This window comes from Centruroides vittatus, unplaced genomic scaffold (assembly GCF_030686945.1).
Source record: "Centruroides vittatus isolate TY-2023 unplaced genomic scaffold, ASM3068694v2 contig_811, whole genome shotgun sequence".
NCBI lineage: Eukaryota > Metazoa > Arthropoda > Arachnida > Scorpiones > Buthidae > Centruroides > Centruroides vittatus.
In genome coordinates this window covers 176,894-200,889 of record NW_027122529.1, presented here as the reverse complement: position 1 = coordinate 200,889, position 23,996 = coordinate 176,894, and the positions used below count along the sequence as shown (strand labels likewise).

General features: G+C 31.2%; 1 protein-coding gene across 1 annotated transcript in view; it reads left to right on the top strand.

Annotated features, from left to right (window-relative positions):
* Positions 1-23,639, top strand: part of LOC136982136 (uncharacterized) — a 50,366-nt gene extending 26,727 nt beyond the window's left edge. The window contains exons 5-24 of the mRNA XM_067278560.1: positions 4,716-4,785; positions 5,324-5,450; positions 5,512-5,709; positions 5,776-5,949; positions 6,418-6,484; positions 6,565-6,744; positions 6,808-6,959; positions 8,127-8,223; positions 14,190-14,285; positions 16,407-16,544; positions 17,324-17,436; positions 17,515-17,600; positions 17,665-17,855; positions 17,939-18,008; positions 20,305-20,431; positions 20,742-20,939; positions 21,037-21,210; positions 21,718-21,784; positions 22,859-23,038; positions 23,106-23,639. Of these exons, the coding sequence (XP_067134661.1) occupies positions 4,716-4,785; positions 5,324-5,450; positions 5,512-5,709; positions 5,776-5,949; positions 6,418-6,484; positions 6,565-6,744; positions 6,808-6,959; positions 8,127-8,223; positions 14,190-14,285; positions 16,407-16,544; positions 17,324-17,436; positions 17,515-17,600; positions 17,665-17,855; positions 17,939-18,008; positions 20,305-20,431; positions 20,742-20,939; positions 21,037-21,210; positions 21,718-21,784; positions 22,859-23,038; positions 23,106-23,272 (2,672 nt within the window). The 3' untranslated portion in view covers positions 23,273-23,639. The remainder of the gene's footprint in view (positions 1-4,715; positions 4,786-5,323; positions 5,451-5,511; positions 5,710-5,775; positions 5,950-6,417; positions 6,485-6,564; positions 6,745-6,807; positions 6,960-8,126; positions 8,224-14,189; positions 14,286-16,406; positions 16,545-17,323; positions 17,437-17,514; positions 17,601-17,664; positions 17,856-17,938; positions 18,009-20,304; positions 20,432-20,741; positions 20,940-21,036; positions 21,211-21,717; positions 21,785-22,858; positions 23,039-23,105) is intronic.
* The last annotated feature ends 357 nt before the right edge of the window (positions 23,640-23,996 follow it).

Sequence of the window (23,996 nt, the reverse complement as noted above, 5' to 3'; positions counted from 1 at the left end):
GTAGTTTACCTTGTTAGAAGACCCGTCCCCAGCCATGGATGAAGAATATTATAAATCCAATCTTTGTTGATTACGGTGTAACTCTTCAGTACTTCCTGTGTTAAATAATCTATTGTTAACCTTAAAAAACACGTAAATAATATGTGTTAAAGTAATTATACCTGAGCCGATTCGGGATGACATAACACAAAATATTGATAGCCACCCCAAGAAACTTTTGCTACTTTCTCTTTCAAGGATGAAATACACTACAGCACCCATTATTTGAATTATAACTAGAAAAGTCATTGAATAAATAAAGCGTTACGTTTTATTAATCGATATTTGTAAAGCGAATTTATAAATGTTAAAAAGTTCATTACAACATTCAAATCAATGCTCATACTTACATTTACCGCAAAGTTTTCGAAAATCTTGAGCCTTTACTGGACAGAAAATCAGATTCCAGACATAGGCCCAAGTGGAGAGTTGTGGTATTTCGTTGGCCGATTTATTTCTGCTCTTTTTCTTCCATATATAGACAATTGAAAGAAATATTGCAAATCCAATAACTAATTTCCATTCGTAAACACGTTGTATATTGAATACGACCATTTTCACTTTGTTTCTGTTTTCGATAGGCAATCAGTTTTAAATTATTTATCTTGAATATAATTATCGCGATAATCAGTTGCATCGAAAACACTTTAAAAGATAAAATGAACTGTGTAGATATTGATGTAAACACTGTTGTTATACTTCACGTCGTATTAGCGTGATCGAAAAGTTAGATAAAAGTTTCAAAATTACAATTTTTGCTACTATCTAAAAATAACTTTTTAGAGAATATTATAAATTCTGACAAAATAGTTCAGTTTTCAAAATTTTGGAAAATATTCCTTACTTAGCACACAAATTACCAATTTATCAGACAGTTTATTAAAATTAATGAGTGAATCAACTCACATTTGTAGCAAGTTATGACTGCCAAATCGAGTCAAAGTTTTGCGTACCACCTAATTTGCATGCCATTATCGTGTATTATTTTAGCACTTATTGTGCTGTACTGGAGACTATTAATAATATTAGTACTCAGCAGGCAAGCCTGCCAGTCCATAAGGAAATAATGATTTTGGTTAACTGGAAGCCGACTGTGTTTAGTTGTGATCTGTATCTAGTAAAGTTGCTCATAACTGATCTGAATTGTATGCAAAATAACGAAAAAAGTTATCGCCTGTTTTAATACAGTGACAAGTAAAATACATTTATGCGATAAAAAATAAAATTTTTTTTAAATTGTTAAAAGAAAAAAACAGCAGCCTAGCTCATAAAACCACTGAACAGTGGTGGTTGGTGGTGATGGTTGGTTAGGTTTTTTTTAACTCTTTCCGCCCTGTGGGCACTAAGAAGATCTCTTTTAAAAGGCCCATTATAGGTTCGGCCATGCCCACAATGGGGCGACCGGGTGGTGAGGGACGGGGCCCGACATATCCGAACGGACCACCCCTCGAAAAATTCCTGGGGATTATTCGACCCGTTCGGATTCGATCCTGGGTCTCCATAGCGGTAGTATGCCATCTTGACTTCTCGGCCATCCGGCTGTCTGGTTGGTTAGGTTAGATTAGGTTAAGTTAAATTAGGTTAGATTGGGTACGGTTAAATTAGGTTAGATTAGGTTAGGTTAAGTTAAATTAGGTTAGATTGGGTACGGTTAAATTAGGTTAGATTAGGTTAGGTTAAGTTAGGTTAGGTTAGTGGTTATGGTTGGTGTTAGTGGTTGGGTTCACTCCTGGCCAACGGGCTAGCCACGTGGTTTCATGAGTTTTCTTCACGGTAGTAATATCTAAATAAGGGTCAGTTTCTAAATAAAGACATCCTGGCAGCTACCTCCACTTTTTCGTCAGATCGCCCACGTGGCTCGTTGTCGTAAACAAATAAACCAAATTAATATCTGCAATCATCTTCCATTTATTTGCAAGCGCGCTCCATTAAATCGCAATAGGTAGCTTATTAGCCAAAATGTCTCCTTAAATTAAGTAAAGTCAATATAAAGGATTAATTTATTGCGATGCTTTTGAAATTTCAGGAACTAGCAGTAAGTTAACTCAACTTACATGCTGAACATCCCTTTGAATACTGTACGATCCTCGGCTTAATTAGTGGCAAGGACTGTATCATGTCAATTAATTTTAACTTACATGCTTTCTGTTTCATAGAAGTAAACTTTGTTATAGCAGTCCAGAATTTAACATGTCATCAACAACACAACAGTTAATTAAGTGGGTTAAATAAAAAACGAGCCCTTTCAAAAAAAATCTGATAACTTCGAAGCTTTGCTTATAAATTTATTTTAAACACGCACTATGGAATAATAATCATAAAACTATTTAACTTAGATTTTATCGAACAATTCATATCGTTATTTAACAAAAATACATTATAATATCTTCTCTATCTAAGAACTTCATAACTGATTTTATATTATGAATGATAAAATGAGTACAAAGTACAAATGCAAATGTTTCTTTTCTAAAAATAATTATAAGTATACTGTAAATTTACATCAAATTACATTTTCATACACTTGCTTTTGATCATCAAGTATCTTCAATGATCAAACACACATAAAATCAATTATATTTAATGAAGATAAGTGATGTTTGCATACATTATTATTAGAAGGAAAATGTTTATATTGTCAACGTATCATCAAAGATGAAAAGGGTTGAAGTCGAGTTGTTTCGCAATATTTTCGATTAGATAACATCTGCAACGTTTAGACGTATACAATACAAAATTAACAAACGATATCAGATACAATAGCGGTTTGAACTGCTCGATAAAATCTCAGATAAATATTATCTTTAAAATACTAAAATATTTTCCATAAAAAGCACAATTCCATAAACAATTATTTATGTTAAGTCGTTAATTAAATGTGGAAAAGAATTATGAAATTATCAGAAATCTTTTCAGAAACTTCAAATGCTATCGACTTCTATTTAAAATTTTTCTGTTGTTGTGATTATATTTCAATACATTCCAAATTACAGACTGATATAATAAAATTCGAGCAAATACATGTGAATTTAATTAGAACTGCAAATATTATCATTGTAAATAGAGATGTATTACAACATCTAATGTTTACATCCTTGAAATGTGGGTTATCTTCTTAACGTTTTTCGATAAAAGTGATTATTGAGATAATTATTATTCACATATATAATTTAAAGCAAATTTTCTATCGAAAACAGAAGCGGGTGTAAATGATCGTCTTAGAAATGGAAATTGTTCACGAATGGAAATTAATTATGGGATTTGCAATACTTCTATCAATTCTCTATATATGGAAGAAAAAGAGCAGAAATAAATCAAAAAACGAATTACCAAAAGCGTCCAGTTGGCCCCTTCTTTGGAATCTAATTTTCTGTCCAGTAAAAGCTCAAGATTTTCGCAAACTTTGTGGCACTCGTAAGTATAATTTGAGAATATTTATTTAAATCTTGTGATATAAACTTATTATTATCTACGAAATTTCTTTACGAATAACGATCAGTAAATGTCTTATTTATTAAATAAATTTTCTAGTTATTATTCAAATAATTAGTGCTACAAGTATTGTAAACTTGAAAGAGAAATTGCTCAAAATTTCGTGGGGTGGCTATCATTTCATTACATTATCTCATCCAGAAGTGGTTCAGGTATAGTTGCTTTAACACATACTGTTTACATGTTTTTTAAGGTTAACAATTGATTATTTAACACAGGAAGTACTGAAGAGTTACACCGTAATCGACAAAGATTGGCTTTATAATATTCTTCATCCATGGCTGGGGACGGGTCTTCTAACAAGGTAAACTACGATTGAATATGTCACATTAATTAAAGTATTGATTTATTTGTTTTCGATGGAAACAGTTCGAACGATAAGTGGAGAAATCGTAGAAAATTATTAACTCCAGCATTTCATTTTCGAATTCTCAAAGATTTTCAAGGAATTTTCAACGATCAATCAAACATTTTAATTGAAAAGTTGAAGAAGAAAGAGAAAAACGAAGAATTTCTTATGGATGAGTTGATTACGGTTTGCACTTTGGATGTTATCGGAGGTAAGAATTATTCAATGTGTACTTGTAGGAAATAAGGTTGTCAACTGTCCGGAATTTCAGTTGTTTAAAGAAAATGTCCGGAAGACGAAAACTATTTGAAAATGTTTTGAAAAATAAATTAGGATATAAGAATGTTTATTTTTAAACTTTTGTTTGTTTGCTTATGAAAATTTGGCACCTTTCATTGTAAACTCCTCAGATTTCTCTACATTTCGGGATTCTCTTTTACTTGTCTCTCTCCATTCTATGCTCATTCAATAAGACAACATGCTTTGATCATAGCCATTGGGAGTTCGGCCATTCCCACGATAGGAGGCAGCAGGATAATGAGGTACGGCGCCCCCGACATTTCTAAATGGAACCCATGAAATATCTTTTTTCTGGTGTTCCTCACAGTAACAGTCTGACGCTTTAACTTCCTCGTCTATTGGAGTGTATCATTGTCTTCGTAATCATCAATAGAAATATAAATATTCTCATATTTATTTGTCAATGTTTTTTTGGCTCAGCACTTTCTGAAATTGGTCTTTATTCACTCTATTTTCAAATTTTGCTACTCTGAATGTTGGCAACCTTAGAAAGAAAGGTGTAAATTACGTGTATTATTTTTATTATTATTTACAGATTCAGCCATGGGAATGCATATTAACGCTCAAAATCGATCTGATACTGATTACACCATTGCCATTAATGAGTAAGTTGAAAAAATGGTTAATGACAAATCTAAATAAAACCTTTCTATTCAGATATATTGTAAACGTGTTATCTTAATTCTTCGTAATTAATATTTTCGTTGATCTCTATCTCTTTCGACTATTGTACGATGATCTCAATTATAATATTACGAGTAATCGTAATTACAGTAGATGACAACGAATGACAGGTTTTGTAGAAATAAATTACGTAAAACGTTTATTTATTAGTAAAAAATAGTTTTAAAAGTTAGTTTAATAAGTATTGGAACAACTACTGTGATTTTTTCTCCAAGAAGGATTAACATCCCCAGCACTGCTTCCCACTCGGTGGCCCAGCTTGACCATTAAATCAATAGCATTATCACAACTTTCGTTTAGATATTGCTTTATAAATGAAAACTGTAACAATAAGCAACAGAACCACATTCAGTTTTTTTTAAATCTCTTTATCTTATATTTTAAATATACTTAATGTAATTCTAAAATATTTCTTAAAGATTGAAAAATTTATAAACCACATTTTATTTCATAATTCAGAATAACATTTGCACTTGCTGAATGGTTCACAAAGCCTTGGTATTGGTTCAGTCCCATTTTCAACTTGAGTCCATTAGGAAAAAAATTTCACAAAGACATCGAAACTGTTCACGAATTCGACAGAAAGGCAAGTTTATTTGTTTTTATTGTTAAACCATTAAAGTAATCAAAGAATGAAAACAATTCAGGTAATTAGAGAAAAGAAACAGAAACTGATCGAAGAACTGGAAGACAATCAAACACTCGACAACTTTCAAGAAGAGAAAGAAGTCGTAGGGGTGAAGAAGAGGCGAGCATTTCTTGATTTACTACTTTATCATCATTTAACGGATGGAAGTCTCGACGAAGAGGATATCAGAGAAGAAGTTGACACTTTTATGTTCGAAGTAAAATGAATTTCATTTACGACTTTAGAAATAAAAATGTTTGTGTTTGAACAATTTTCTTTTTAGGGGCACGACACAACTGCTATGGGAATTAGTTGGTCTCTTTATCTGCTCGGATTGCATCCCGATATACAAGAGAGAGTGTACCAGGAACTGCAGGAGATTTTTGGCGAAGACATGAATAAATCTATTACGTCCGAAGAGCTTAAAAGAATGAAGTATCTGGAATGTATTATCAAGGTAACCATTTAGTTTTAAACTAAGCCAATAGGTGAGCAAGGATGACACTTTGTTAGATAGTATCTTACGGCAAAGACGATCGAATATTTCCGATGTTTTCTAGGCTTTTCTCCAGCTCAAAGTATTCAGAAAAGCTTTTGTAATTAGATTCCATTTATAAAATTACAACTCAGATTTTTTATGTATAAACAATCCAGACTTGTAAACACTAGAGACTGTCAGGTAGCTAAGTCCCCTCAGATTCGACAGTAGTGCCCATATACAGTACAGATAATATAAACTTTCATCATGTAAACTTACGCCACTTTTACTTATTTTTATACTTAAACAGTAGTTAGTAGATCCAGTGCTAGAAAAATAGTGATCACAATTTTAAATTTGGGTCTCTTATTCTTTTTGAAAATAAAACAAAAATTGATTCAATTATCAGGTACTCGAGAACTTTTTAAAATATAGGAGTAATTTCAGGAAACACTTAGGATCTATCCTCCGGTTCCATTCATATTGAGAAAAAATCCTTCAGATATGAAAGTAGGTATGTATTACATTTTGAAAGTAATTACACATTGAAGCTATGGCATAAATTGCATGGAAATCAATTAAATTTCCTTTCAGGTGATTATATCTTGCCGGCAAATTCATCTCTTACAGTAAACATTTATGGGATTCATCATAACCCAACGGTGTTCGAAAATCCCGAAGTGTTCGATCCGGATCGATTTCTACCAGAACACTGCGAGAAACGTCATCCCTTTGCCTTTATACCGTTCTCTGCCGGTCCACGAAATTGCATAGGTGAGTAATTGCGACACCAGACTAAGTCCTTTCTGCGTTTCTGACGTATTCACCTTTGTTCAGGTCAAAGATTCGCCATGTTGGAGATGAAGACAATTTTAGCCAATGTTATTCGACATTTTCGAGTGAAATCTTTGGACCACAGAGATAAGATTTTTGAATCCGGTGACATCATTTTTCGCCCGAAATTCGGAATAAGAATGACCATCAAAAAACGATGAGAGAAATTAATATAAACTTTTAATTATATATAGCGCTAATTAGGAAGATTATAGTTCTCTCCATTCATTTGGATGTACAGAATTAAGTGGAGTAAGAGAATAAGGAAAGGAAAGGATAAGGATTAAGGAAGAGGGATAAGGAAAAGTGTCTTGTTAATCGCAAAGTAAATTAATATTGTATAAGATTATTATTTAAACATACTTATGATGTTTACCAATATAATTTCATCATCAGTTTAACTTGTATGAATTAAATTGGTTATTGATATTAGATGAGGAGACCATATTACACGTTTATTATTTTTGTATGTAAGCATATGTATATTTTTGTACATAAAATGTATATTTGTATACAATTTTACTTGTGTACATGTAATTTTCGGTTTCAAATATAAACAGTGTTAATTTTTGTTAAGTATTTCCTTCATAAAAGGAAATACTACAATAGTAAATAATTTTATCTGTAAATATAACATTATTTTATCGATTTATGTAAAATTTTAATTCTTCTATAATAAAAACAATGAAATTAATGTATTATAGTTTTACAGTATATTTTATAGAATTGGAGAAAAATTGTTTGTGACACGAGGTAATGATCTTGTCACAAACAATTGTGAAAGCCTTACTGTCCTTAATTCGAATATTGTTGTTAATTGTCTACTTGGACTTTACTTATTAATAGGACTTTATACAGAAATTATTACTACAGGTGATATAATAAAGAAATTTTGTTCTTTCCTGAACAAACTCTAATTACTGTGCCAATCTTTAAACACCACTATAAAGTCTTATTAATAAGTAAAGTCCAAGTAGACAATTAACAATAATATTGTCACAATTTTCCTATCCTCTATGAAACAGTAAGAACAATTGATACAGGAACGATATCTAATAACAGACTCGAGTCTGAGATTTAGAATTCACATAATTTGGTTATAAGGTCGCTTACAATGCAAAACCGTGCATTTATTAATTCACAATACCAAAGGATTCTCTAATATTTATTTTAAAAGAATGATTCGGTTATAAGCATTCATTGGCGCTATACGAGAGTTGCACTATTTAGACAAACTCTATATCGAGGTTTGTCAATTTCTAACGTATTCAGAAAGCGACATGCACGCGGATGGAGGAAAAAAGTGCCAAATTATTTGATAGGTTAAGCGAAATTCTATGAGGAACAAATCTATATTACTATATTCTGTCCTTGATGAAAGTAGACTCATCTCTACCACGTTAGAAAGCTATAATACAGGTATTATTTTATAATTATTTCTATTTTTTTAAGCAATTATTTATATAAATAATACGATTTTACAATCGATTTACGTATAAAAATATTCGTAAATTTATCCGAAGGCTGTAATAATTACGGAATGAAAACTTTTGTAATACATCCCCATCACTTCACACACAAAAATTCGAGTTTAACGTCAAAATATAACCCAAAAACGATAAAGGAACGTACAGAATTTAGAAATTTTTATATATTCTCACTTGTAATTTTTATTAAAATTTACGAATTATTTAAATTATTATTATTTTTGGGGGGGGAAGAGTAAAGAAAAAAATATTGAGGTCAGAGGCGATAACTGGGAAATTTAGCTGTCAAGGATGACCTATAACCTCAGGGATGATGCTTAAGCAATAATTTTATTACTATAGAATGTATAGCCAAATTTTTAGTTTTACTAAGTATCAGAGAATGACATAATTTCAATTTTTAAATATAGAATTAATTGTATTAAATTTATTGTTAGAATTAAATATTCATAGAAGAAAAAAACTAATTTAAATCTTGTTTGCTTTTCCTAAAGTCAACTAAATTTAGCGTGTTAAACAATTCAAAAAATAGAAATAAGTCGTAACTTTTACTGATTGTACAGTAAAATAAGGATTAAAATAAGAAGAAATAAGGATTAACGCACTCGTACTTTCCATTAAATAAATTAAATTGAAAAAAAAAAATTAATAGTGAGAGAGAATAAGAAAAATATCGACTCAATTATGACGTAATGAAAATCATCCCTTCTTTACCACTGCTCAATTGTCACTCCTCATTTACAACTGATATAAAACACATTTTTTATCAATAACTGTAAGAAAACCAGTGTTTAAGTGACGTGTTCTTTTTAGTTACATTATTAATATACAATGTATACCGCATTTCCGGGAACGTAATTTCGTGACACTGAAACAATGCAAATCATATAACTTTTTTCACAATGCGAATAGTCTGTCCATTAGAAACAATGCTTACTCGTACCGAGATTTTAAATACGGGAGAGTAATTTCGAGAAAAATATCTTCTTGTCTTATAAATAGATTTATAAAATCTTAAGTTAAAAACGTGTAACAATATTTTCATAGGTAATCACATAGATTTTCACATAGGAGTAAGACTAGGTGTTGTACTACAATTCATTAACAAGAATTAACTTCGATAACACTTGTACTTCGAATTACAGCGGTTTCGAAATGTAAAAAACACCATTAAACTTTCGTATATTCTTGAAATATTTAGAATAATTATTAAGTTGTTTAGGTGTAATGCAGCACTAGAAAACGTTTTCTGCTAGTTTTCCTCTAAATAAAGTTGCTATAATATATTTAACTTGTTACTAAAACCGATTGCCTAATTTAGCGGGTCATATTACTTGTCAAGAGGGAGTATCAACACACTACAGAATAATGGCCGATTATGCAAGAAACTTAATTCAATATTGACCGGATTGGAAAACGTAAAAAATAATTTTTACCTGTATTTTTCCTTTATTCTACCGTACAATACAATGGAAAATCGGTGTGTTCAATAAATAAATAAGTGTAAATTTCTGCGGTGTAATAGATCAGTGGGAAGAGATTAGGACAAGAATTATTTCAATAGACTCTTGTTTACTTTGGTTACTTTTTTTAAGAGCAAGTAATGAAGTGTCTACGCTTATTCTCAGTGTTCTTATTTGTTTTAACACTCGAGTATCGGTGGTTGAGATGAAACCCTTTAACATCGTGAATCACACAGTTGATTTAATTAGTCAAACCAGAAAATATTCTAAACAATCATTGAAAATTAATTCTAATTGTGTTGTAACCTACAAATATTAAATTATTTGTTTTCCAGATAAAAGCTGTCACAAAAATTTCTAATTATTTATTAGAAATTTAGTCGTACTTCCTTACTTTTGTTGCTACAAATACCAGTCAATCCAGTTTCAATTCAATACCTTAAGAAATTTTCGATGAATAAATGAATAAATACATTATATTTACGTCATGAATTACGTAGCTTCATTAATTAATGAAATCAAAGAGAAATACAGAAACCGTAAACAGTTGAAGGAAGTGAATAGCATTTAAACAATTGAGAATATAAGTAATTTTTTTTAAAAATTCTTAAAAATATTAATAAAAAATAATTGAAAACATGTATAAAAGTTTCTCTCTTTTTGTAAAATTTAAAATATTTTACACATTTAGTTAAAATTCTTGACAGTGCAGCTTCGATTATGTTATAAACCAAGTTAAATTGCTTGCTGACAAGTGCAGTTGAAGTGTCAGCTTATGAAAGGAATAGATTTTACTAGTTCAAAGTTCAAGTTATTGTTCCCATTCTGTCATTTGGAGAAAAACTTGTTAAGCTATTACGCATTTGACACGCGAACAAAATATAGTTCATGATTACAAATTAATAAACTGAAAAATATCGTATAAATTATAATACTTTAGACAGAAGAAGAGAACCTTTTAATAATGTGTGACTAGAATAAATACTCTAAAATATATCTAAAATTATCAATAAAAGAATACATTTCACTGTATTATATGCTTTCTTGTATAAAATAAATTTACCAGACTTAATACAAAATTATGAATAGATGTTCTCCACACTGTACTGAAAAGTAGGACATGTCTCTTTATTTTTCTAGCATTTATAATGCCGTAAACATTATGGTATATATATGTTCCATATTTTTAAGATCTAAATAATAATTTAATTATAATTCGCGTGTAGTTAACAAAAATTCACACAAATTTTGATAAATACACACGCGTGATTAATAGTGCCCTGTAGGAGTTTATCTCAAGGACGAGACTTAATTTAGGAAAACTGACACACTAGAAATATTAATGAGAACGTTTGTTTTGAGTTTTATTGTCACGACAGTGAATAATAGCCACAGAAAATAAGTGAAAATTCCATCTAAGCTGTTGACTCCTCCAAATAGTACAGCTCCTGTATACGGTAGGTTTTGTACAAGAACTAAATGAGCCAATTTATCTCGTGCAGGATGTAGTTATTTCATTATAATGCCTATTTAATTAAAGGAATTTCACTCTTTCGAAATTCTTCGCTTTACAAAACTGTCATTCGAAAAGAGTGAATAAGAAACACAAAAGAATAAAGAAAATCTCAAGAGGGATAATTGCTTCTAGAGACTTGCTTTATAGTTTGGATTATTAAAAAAGAAAAAGTCAGCTGTTTCCCATTAGACCTTGAAGAGCACAAATTTTCAAATCAGCAGTCAATCAAAGTCGTCAACGTCAAGTCAATCAAAGACTTATTTTATGTGTTCATTTTGCTAGGTTTGTTTTAACGCGACGACTCTGGAATATAAAATGATAATTGGTTTGTGTATCGAAGTTTTTAATTCGCTGCTGATTTGGAAGCCCAAAAAATAACCAGAGATAAAACAATATTTTTATCCGCCAAACAGAAAAATAGTAGCCTAAATTGGCACAAAGCAGCCAAACCATTTCCAGGTTTGGCTGCTTTGTGCCAACATGACGACTGACATTTACATGGTTACATGGCCAGCATTACATGGTTTCTGCCTCTTATTAGATGATCACATGACGTTGATACGTGTGAAGCAACTCACATTTGTTGCAAGTTACGACTGCCAATTCGAGCCAAAGCCTCGCATATCTCAACTGGTATTTGTCGGCTTACCAGTATTGGTACACATACCAGGAATAAGATGATGAAACTGGACCCATTTTAAGTATGATTGGACTTATACTGCAGTTACAAAGCATTAAATTGAAAAAGCAATATTGTTTTCTTCCTTTTAATTGGCGAAATATAAAATTACTTTTGTATTTTTTAATAAAAAAAGAAAAGCTTTATTCACTCTTGTTTCTAATTGTTCTAATAAGAATGACTTATATAAATCGTTTTTACTTTTTTCTTAAAGTAATAAATGCTTGATGTAAATGCAAACAGCATTTTAAATACAAATTGCCGATTCAATTCACCTGTCAGCTTACATAATTTACCTTTTGACACGAATTATTATATACGTCGGATAAATCGAAGCATTGTGCGCACTTATAAAATGAAAATAAGTGTAATTATACCGTATAAAATGTTATAGAGATCTTATTAATTTAATAAACTTCAATTTCAATATTATATATATATATATATATATATATATATATATATTTGGTTAGTATTGCAGCACGAAACAGGAGATACATTTTAGTAAGTTTGAGTGTCGTCGAGGTTTTAAGGCCCCAAAGCTTATTAAAAGTATAGGATAAAGTTACTATGCTGTGGGGTAATATGGAATAATAATGAAGCTGCAAGTCATTGATTTGAGTGTAACACATTCGTTGAGCTTGTGTTCAGCATAAAATTAACAATACAGTAAACTTATCATGAGCTACTATTACTCCAAATCCTGAACTAGACTTATTCAAAGTCATAAATTTATTACATATGATTTAAGTCGACTAAGAAATCAACAGAAAGGATACATATGTACATAAAATGTACTTACCAAAAGAAAATCCGGGAGGTTATTCCATTCAGGTGTTGTTGGCGTATTCACTTATGAAAACAGCCATTTCTAACATAGCACGTACAGTACAGCAAGTACAGTACATAACTCGTACAAATAGCCATTTATAACAAAGCACGTAAAGCACGATGTACAGCACCTGTGTTACGTGTAGTTCATGCAAAAGCACAAACTACGTATAACCATTGGGGACATGTAACTACTTCTGTCACCTACTTTTTCTTATCAAAATTCAGTAACTTAAATAACACGTGGAGTTGGAACAATGGAAATAAATATTTCTCGTTTTTGGGCCAAAGTTACCCCAAATTACGATATTGTTTAGTTTTATATCGGTTTGATGTAACTTTTAAGCTTAATCATTGTAAAAGTGATCAGCGAATGAGTTGCGTGACTTTCCCGGCAAAAACGGTTGAAATTGTGTAACGTCATCTGTTATGTAATTTTATTTAAAAACTTTTTAGATTAATTATATAATTAATTAATATAATAAAAAAAGGAATAATGAAGATGCTGGACGAATTAAATAATGGCATTAGATACGAGTGAATAAGCACATTGGTGCGAAACAGAGAAAAGTTGAGGATGAAGTGGATGAAGCTTTAAAACTTGCTGCTTCTTAAGCAGAGAATTAATGATGATGATAATTAATTACCGTATTATAAAATGGCAGAAAGCTTAATTTTAAGGGCAGAGACGAATTTTATAAAAACTGAAAATGGTAATAACGAGTAAAACCTTCATTAATTAAGTCCGATCCCACTCCAGATATTATAAGTGACTCTCCTATATCTTTCCACCCCTTCGACCGTCAACCACCAAAATTGAACAGAATTAATACCCATAATGTCCAAAATTCCATGCAAAATTTCATAAAATGTCGACGAAAGCTTTAAAGTGAATGAAAAAAATTCTGTCTCCCTCCTACACACAGTGCAATTTATGTCACTTAAGTAAACACACGAAAGCTTACATAATTAATGTTATGCAAGCATTTATGTATTTACTTCAGTGACGATCTGCACTTTTGGCACGTGACCTCCCGATTAAATGTCTCTAGTTTTAATTAAGATGCATTTAATATTCCTTAATTATGCGAATTAACTATTTTAACGTATTGTACCTGTTTTTTTTTTTAATCACTTAACTTGCTTAGAAATATTGCATTTATTGTTAAATCATAACAATTTTATGATAATTTCCTCCGAATTAAGTTGCAAGACACGCAGGCAAACAGGGTTTTCAATAGTTTCCAAAAGAATAAAAGAAACAATAAAATTCAAGGCCAAATAGGAACAAACAAATTTCTCTTATAAAACGCAGAAGGATGCGAATTAATCATCTGTTACGTACAAGAAAATGTTGACGGCGTTACTCCTCAATCACTTGCTGGTAATAAGTGTAGTTTTTATTTCAGGAACGTTTTTAATCATTAAAGTATTCAGCAGTGAAAGAAGAAAGATGTCTGTCGACTCCACAAGCACGAATGTTTGGGATAAGATTTACTCATTTGGTAAGTGTTACGTATTTTTATTTTATCCACTCAGAACCTCAGCGTTATGAATCTACTGCCAAATTTTTAATTTAAATATAATTATTAATTTCTTTCGAGTAATAAGGATATATATCTAGTCTTACTTAATGTTATATTCGTATGGGTCTGTTTAATTCCTTAGTCTCTTGAGTACTGTTGGAAACACAGGATTAGCTGATCGACTACGTGCCTTTTTTTAAAAACTCCTAAGTATTGTTCTTTTGCTAATATGAGGTCTTTATTTTCAGTTAGACCGACGATATTTTTGTTTTGTTTTCTATATACTAAAACAAGACATTCACCTAACCTACCATTATTATGTGTATTAATAGAATAAGTATACATTCGCTTGTTAGGAAGTAAACTTTAAATAATAAACAAACGTCATGCGTCCACCTTACACAGAGCGCGGGTGTAGTTAGTGTAGTGAAGCCTGTGTAAACCGGACTGATATTAAGATTCTGTTTTTTACAGGTTTTACAGTATTCAATTGCGATTTTTCTTCCATTCGTCAATATTATGAAATCAACTCCGGCCGCGTTTGACAGGTTTCGACGTTTGATTAACTTTTATTACGTTAATGTAATTGTTTTATTGAAAAATATTTAAACTTTAAATCTTTGAAAGGTTTTTGCTTAACCGTTCTAGAAGTGTTTGCAAACACTTGTTTATAACACATTTGTGAACTATCTGTGTATTGTACTACGACGGCTCCCCAACGTAGTCTGTACACGGCTTACACGTGGATTGAGATACTATTTGTATTCTCTCATCAATTACCATATTTGATGGCGCAGAGGGCATTTTTCCGTAAAAGACTCAAAAATTCCCTTGAGTATGTGAAGAACAAGCTCCGGAAGGTAATGTTTATCCTAGAAGCTGACTATTGTATACAACGTTTAGACCTGGCCGAAACGATGGACCATATTATTATTCAAATAAATTTCTACACAATACTTCTGGTATATTTTATCTCTGGGTTTAATGAATCAATAGAACTTTTCAATCTCGTATCAGTTACGCCTTTCCAGGTTAAGGATGTTACCTATTTTTAAAGCTCTTCATCTGATAGTTGAAATACACAAAATACAAACACTTCTTACACCGATGAATAAATATTCGTGATTTCCCTAGAAGCTACCGCTACGTCACTAACGACAAAGGTTCAAAAAATAGCACGTACAGGAAACAAAAAAGGCTTCGGAACTTTGGTTTAAAATTGGTCTTTGGACACTGAAATGGGTACCTTGCGTATTTCCTTCATTAGCGTAACCTCACCAACACACATGTTCAACTTTTAGGCTTAATGACTCCAGTTCTTGCAGTATTAATCCAGTCAAACCATTTTCAGAAGTTAATTTCACAGGCAAAACTTTGCTAAAATGTTATTTGGGTAAATATACAGAATAACCAAAGACATTCGCTCTTTGGTTATGGAAAAATCTGTGGATTTGCAAGACAAAATTTCATTTAATAAATCTGTAATGATTTTGTGTGAGCCTTTCAAAACACTTTCTGCCGAGTACCTCTACTTTTTCTCGCTTGTATCTCGGCTAAAATTTTATTTTTTAACCATCAAGTTTGAAGCAATCTCAAATGTCCCATTTGTTATAATGTAATACCTATATACAGACTCCTGAATAATATGTAATACCGCTCTCTTCGCTTAATGGTAGTGGTAACGTGTATTTGCTGCATACCACACGAGAAATGCATCTTTAGTTTATGAAAATTTCGTGTTTGTTAAAATAAACCCCTATACTTCAGTTTTACGATGCATACGCAAAGTATGGTTGTCCGTCGTTTAAAGCACCTGCAATTAAAATCATGCAAAAACATCTATATTTTGTAGCTATTCAGATACATTGTTCCCCTAACCACAGTGATGAAACCTTGTTTGCATTCATGTTTTCACATAAGAAAGCTTAATTTTTCACATAAGTCGATAACATAACTCCTAATTAAGGAAATAAAATTACTTAAAACAAAATAATCGTCTAGAAATCTTCGATTTATTAAATACGTTCTTCATCATTAATGGTTGGAATGTATTTTGCATGAACTATAATGAAGTTTACCAATTACACTTGTTTATTGTAGTTTCAAAGAAAACGGATGAGCCTGAAAACGAATTGAAACTGTATAAAGAGTTACCAACAATCTCAAGTTTGTCACTTCTTTGGAATTTTCTCTTCTGCCCTAACAAAGCGCAAAATTATGAAATACTCTGTGGCTCATGTAAGTATTTATCAACTCTTCTTTGTCTAGCGATAACATTAATGTTGAAAGAATTAATTTTTAGATGATTTAAAGAAAAGTCTATAAAATATTATTTTAAGTATTATTGTAAATGATTTTTTACTAAATATGTATAGATATTTGCGTAATTTAATGAACTAGAAGTGTTTGAAAAAGTGAGAGATTGTGGATTTCCTTTAAAAAGATAGAAATGTGGGAACGTGTTTATTAAAAATCGTATTAATACGCTTAATAAAACACACTTCATACTGCTAAGAATAGTATGAAGTGTGCACTAGCACACAAGTAGACGAGTGGATAAAGCCACTGAATTCACTTACGCATGTATACACAAAAATATGTATACTTACATACAGTGTATATCATATGATAAACACAGGTATACACACAAACATTCAAATATCAGCAAATACAATAGATACATCTAATTGATCTTTTAAAACAATTATTTTACAAAATTGGGCTACAAATTTTAAATTGCAGACCTGTTTATTTCCGCTGTCTTCATTCTATTTCTTTGTCTGTTCTTTGTTAATCTAGAGAACGAAATTAGATTGATGACCGGCATGACTCGAATATTATCAGAAGTATGATGCACAGAGAAAACATAATCGTAAAAAATTAAATCAGATACGGAAATCTTAAGGTCTGCAGACCACGATTAATTTACATTATAATATAATTAAACATTGCAACTCGGCTAATTGAGTTTTCCATTTTTCCTATATTTTTACTTAAGTCGCCTTTTATTTTTCAAGTTATGCTTCAGTATGGACTGGGAATTTGTATGATGAACTTGGAGGAAAAATTAGCAAGATTTACCTGGGGTGGACATAAGTACTTTATGTTTTATCATCCAGAATCGGCTCAGGTATTGAGAATTGTTTAATACCGAATTAAATTTTAATTTACTTCGTGTAATTTATAACATTTATATATAAATGTATAGGAAGTTCTAAAGAGTGCTACAATCATCAATAAAGACTGGGTTTATGATATCCTTCATCCTTGGCTAGGACAGGCTCTTCTTACAAGGTAAAGTAGATACATTTTAAAGACAATTTAATAATACATTTTTTGTAACAATTATATTTATTAGTACAAACGATAAATGGAGAAATAGAAGAAAATTGATAACTCCTAGTTTCCATTTTCGAATTCTCGAAGATTTTCAAGATATATTTAATGAACAATCGAATATTTTAGTAGAAAAGTTAAAGAAACAAGCGGAAAATGGCGAATTTGATATTGTTGATGTGGTTAATCTTTGCGCTCTCGACATAATCGGAGGTAGGAACTCACAAAACGTAAACATTCGATGGCTCATCAAAATTATTATAGTTGATTACGTATTGTGCTTATTACTTTAATAGAAACGGCCATGGGGGCACATGTCCATTCTCAATCCCAAGAGGATAATGCCTACGCTCATGCAATTCAAGAGTAAGTTGTCTGAAAGAATACATTTCTGTTATATTACTGTTTCCACCCTTATTATAGTTAAATAATCTAAAGTCTAATAACCAATTTATAGTTATACATGACAACTGTTGTGTAAGATTTTTCAATTAAACGTATTCAATATTTAAACGTTACATTCATAGAAGAAAATAATACCATTAAAAGTGCAATTAATCCTTGATAGTTAGGTTAATTGGTTCCTGAAATAAGCCACATATGTACAATTCAATAGTGTAAGGAAAATAAATTATTTCCTGAATTATGTTATTAAGAATTCATGCCAAATCGTAATTTTTACATTTACATTCACTTGTAGGGAGTTAAAACGTTGGAAATTAAGAAATCAAATTGCATAATGCGTTTATTCAATAATTACTAATTAATTTAACACTGAGTACTGTGTAGTTGCATTCGAAAATGATAACAAAATCTTGTCAAATAATAGAAGAAACTGATTATAGAGTTTATACTAATCAACGAAACAACCCTACAAAAAAATCTACCAACAAGTTGCGTAACTTTCCTAGCTGTTATTCCATTTTGTTTAAAAAATAACTTTTATATTATTAACCATTATAAATAAATGAATAAAATTGTGTTTCGTGGCATCTGTTAAAAGACTTTTCGGTTGAAGTTTATTATCTGGGACCATCATGGCCGCCCTTCTGGAATCTCAAGTACAGACGCGATTAGAAATGGTCGGTAGGCGGCGCCGGCGACATTGTCGTGTCGATATGCAAATCGGTTATTATACGACGTAAATGTATACTTGTGAGAAATTATGCAAATTTGTTTCGTGTGGGTGATGTGTGAGTCGATAATCCTACTGTTGAGTTTATTTGAGTGTGTTTAGTTATCAATTTTATATATATATAATGAAATTTGTGAATTGGACCACTGTAGATTTCATTCGTTATTTGTTATCTGATTTTTCCGAATTATGTCTCAATTGTGCGATTCTTATTTGTTTGCTTTTATGTATATAATGTTAATGAAGTGGGAACAACTGCGGTCAGGAGAACAATTTGAAATATTTATACAACGCATATGCAGAATCTATCCAGGTGCGGGACGTTTGCCGATATGGAAGGAACCTGCAACTGTTCCTGCTGCCCTAGAAGTGAAAATCAAGATGGACAAAGGTTATAAGAGGAAGAAGGGTGTCAATTGCACTGAAGAAAAATTGGTTAATGTTACCTATGGTAGCGAACATGGCGGCTGGTCTCTGAAACAGAGGGGAAGCACGTTCTAACCTAACCTAATTTATTAGAATAATAAATTACCCCTATTCCCTAATAATTTAGTTGGCAATAATTATGATAATTTATTAGAATAGGTTAGGTTAGTGCATCCCACTGTTTCCTTTCTTCTGTTTGCAGGAATCAGAAACGAGCCGCCATTTTGGCACCATAGGTAAGATTAACCTAAGTTAGGATATTTTATTGCGTGAATGCGTTAGGTTAGGTAGTGACGTGATTGCGTATCGCTTGCGACAGACGTCGTTGAGAGCGAGAGTACTCTGAACCAGAAGCGCGGCCATGATGGTCCCAGATAGTAAACTTCAACTGATTTTTCTGTATTTTTATTTTTTATAAAATGGTTAAACGGTTAATTTAGAGTGTAGAGCTGAGTTTTATTTTTAAAAATGTGTAAATGCAAACATGTAATATTTTCATAAAGTCTGCTTCACTGGAGATGTGACATGTGACCAACGTCTGACTCTCTACAACTTTAACCTGCAACCGTAAAAATTTAATAACATCAATGCAGAAGCTACCATGCGAAATTTCGTTTCTTAATCTTTATCTCATCCTGAGATATTAAACAAAAACAAACAACACATACATACAGTAGTGGCGAAAAGTAGAGCTACCAAAGGAAGTATGCAGATTTGTCCAGTATTTTTAAGACAAAATACTGGACAAACCTGTCACAAAACGTGAAGATTTGCATAAAATAGAAAAAACTGGATGATTCAAACTTGACATGATAAGAAATAAATGCACTTGTGATGTAAACATAACAGCAAGTAAAGTGAAAGCATTAACTGTATTACTTATGACCGTAGAATAAATTTGTCTTAACATATGTTGAAATTCATGGAGTGCAAAAAGTATTAGCTCTTATTACAAATTTTCATTTAAAATTCCAACTGTTATAAATTATATAATACTTTACATTTATCGTATTATACGTAAGGCTGTTTAAATAATCTTGTTCCGTGTATATCTAAACATGGAAAGTTAATAAAAACATAATATATTTTTATTCCAAACAGTATTTCCTCTTGCGTTCTTCAATGGTTCACAAAACCGTGGTATTGGTTTTCTCCTATCTTCAATCTAAGTCCCTTGGGAAAGAAATTCAATAAAGGCATCGAAGTTGTTCATCAATTCGATAGAAAAGTAAGTCTAAATCTTAATATCTACCGTAATTAATTAAGTTAAGACGTCAAATACTTGATTAACTTATTCTGTCGAGGTAAACTAACGAATTTGTGAAATGTAAATAAATTTTCCATGTTCTTTACTTGGGAGATGTAAAGAAAATTAGAGGAATAATCATTTGATCTTAATTAAGAATGTCAAATTTATACAATTTACCTATTTATTATGTATAAATATATATATATATATATATAATTATGCTCACTGTATTATTTATTATAAATTAATTTCTACAAATACGTTGTATTGTGTTATAAACACATTGTAGGTGATTCGAGAAAAGAAAGAAATGTTCTTAGAACAGATGAAAGAGAATAAGGTCATCGATAATTTTGAAGAAAATAAAGAAGGTTTTGGAATTAAAAAGAGAAGAGCATTGTTAGATATGTTACTCTATCATCACATGAAAAATGGTACTTTGAGTGAAGAAGATATCAGAGAGGAAGTGGATGGCATCATGCTAGCTGTATGTATTTTACTGTAAAGACAGAACACTGCCATTCTGTTGTAAAATTTAAAATTGTCATATGAAATAATTCGTTATTTTTATTACTTTATATCAGGGTCAAGATACTTCTACTATGGGCGTTAGTTGGACTCTGTACTTTTTGGGCCTTTATGATGATTTCCAACAGAAAGTGTATGAAGAATTGTACCATATTTTCGGCGATGAAGTCGACAGAAAGATTACAACAGACGATTTAAAGAAAATGAAATATTTGGAATGTGTTATTAAGGTATTATTTTTACACACTTTTTTCTAGATTCTTGAAAATTGACAAGTTTGAAATTTTGAAAATAAGATGAATTTATATATATAATAATACACGTTTTACATTAATATACAAGGGCGTCGCCAGGGGGAGGGGCAGAGGGGCAGCTGCCCTCCCCTAGAAATTCGAAAAAGTTATTTAAATGCTAAGTTTTAATTAAAATAATCTTCTTAGGCTTCTTGTAAGTTAAAGAAAATGTTTTATTTGAGATATTTCTTTTCCGGTACATAGTAAATGATTAAAACTTTATGAATCGTTTCTATTTTACCTACATACAATTCATATCCTCTATCAATTTACATCATCTTGCCCCCCTCTTACCCATTGGCTGGCGTCGTCCTTGTTAATATATATTGATAGCTCAAAAATATTATGTTTCCACATTGTAAGAAAACATTTGATATATAATCAATTATAAGTATTAATAATAATATATTTATAAATGATGTAATACAATTTTCCTTTATGTAGGAAGCATTAAGAATATATCCGCCTGTTCCTTTTATATTTAGAAGAAATCCTTCATCGCTGAAAGTTGGTAAGTTTTAATCATGTTCTCATGTTCTATTAGATTTTACTTATTATTCTCCAGTGAGGTCGAATTTTTGTTTAATATGTTAGGAAATTTGCATTATTATACTACAAGATTGTAAAATACGACTGTAATTCAATCGATCATATTTGAATAAAAAATTTAGTTTGGAGGTCTTGATAATGTAAAAGAGAATGGAGTTATTAAAATAAAATTAAGTAATATCTTATGGGTAATTAAACGTTTCCAATAATAAGATGTCAAATAGTCGCATTGAAGCACTCAAACGATTACCTTACTCTTACAATTTACATCATATTGCAAAGTTTAAAACTCTGCAATTATTCACAGAAAAAAACGTATTGTGAGCCTTTCAGTACTGTATAAATAAGAACTACAGGGGATTATTACAATGTATGTAAAGTGGATGGTTGTGTTTGTAGTGAGAGAGAAAAGGCAATTGAAGGATATTGTATAATTTGATCAGCAGATGTCATTGGTTAGTGGAAATTTATTACAAATTTCATCATAATCATTTCTAAATTAAGTTTACTGTGAGGAAAATAAACCTAATAATAGAATTAAAGTGATTAGAAGACCGCATTTCTAAATTCTTTGAATGGGCCGAAAAACTTTACTGTGGTCTCTCGAAGACACGGATTCGGGTTTGTGTATAAACGGCCAAAAATTTTTCATGGACGATCTGACCCGGATATAATCGGACCCATACCACACCAGATACCAGGATGTTTCCGTTAATCCAGGACCCATACCCTACCAGAAATCCATGATAATTTCCCCGTTTCCATCGTGAATTGTTCAAATGATGAGTATGATTGAAAAGGTCCCATTGACATCCTCAAGCTGGAAACGATTTCAAAAAATCTGCGATTCATTCCGATAATGTTAAGTAATAATGGAATTCAATGTCAGATACAGAATACAACAATATGATCTCAATGATACTTTTCTAATTAAACTCGGTGTAAGAATTTATGTATGTCGTTATATTAATAATTTTTATTGATTTTATCGTTAAAATTCTAAATCATTTATTTAAGATTAAATTATAATTTATAGACGGATATAATTTGCCAGCGAATTCATCTTACGTTATTTGCATTCACGCCATTCATCACAATCCTACTGTTTTCGAAAATCCCGAAGTGTTTGACCCGGACAGATTTCTACCAGAAAACTGCGAGAAGCGTAATCCGTTCGCCTTCCTGCCTTTCTCTGCAGGACCACGAAACTGTATCGGTAAGTAGTTGATGCATTTACTGTAATTTTTATACAATAGTTTACGATGGAATTGTTTTTACTACAGGACAAAAATATGCAATGGTCGAGATGAAGACAATCTTAGCGAACGTACTTCGTCAGTTCAAAGTTCACTCTTTGGATCCTCGAGATAAAATTTTTGTGTCCGCTGACGTTGTGCTTCGCCCAATATTTGGAATAAGAATGACCATGGAGAGAAGAAATAAGAATTAAGTTGTCACAACAACACATTTTGTAAACTTTTTTTTTCAGCTTAATTTACTAAATCAAAGTTGAAAAATCGAAATTATATTAGCATTCTACTATATAAAGAAGCAAGAGTGTGCTTTATTACATGCTTGAAGAGAACTTCTTGCACAGTGGATTACTCCGAATATTGTATTTCTATGAAGGAATTGGCTTCATATAGTTTACTTTGAGCAATTAAGTATAGAGTTGCATAAATTATTCTTGTTATTTTAAAAATAAACGAGTTTGTCTAATTGCTTTTGAAATTTATATTGCTAATTATATTAATTGGGTTTGGATATTATATATTGGGTTTATGTAACTTTTGTCGTTTTGTCTAATTAAAGTGTTATATTGCGTTTTCACACAATCCACGACTCAGTTTGATCTCGATCTACTTACAATCTGGATTGTAACTGTCGCCAGTCGAACGTCGAGCTGTTCGCACTTGAGAAAAACCGGGTTATTGCACGCGATGTAAAAACTGACATAACTACGCGGTAAGTCAAGAATACCAACAAACAAATGGAAGTTTTGGTTAGAAGTAAATACTTTTTCTTGCCATATATCTAAGAATAGTCAGGCCGCATCGTCTCTCTAAATGTTTTTTTGTATTTCTCTGTTGATAGCTGACACTCGTTCCGCAGTCATCTTGTTTTTTCTCTCGAGCGTGAAATTGTGGGAACTCTCTTATGAGTGGCTCTATTTT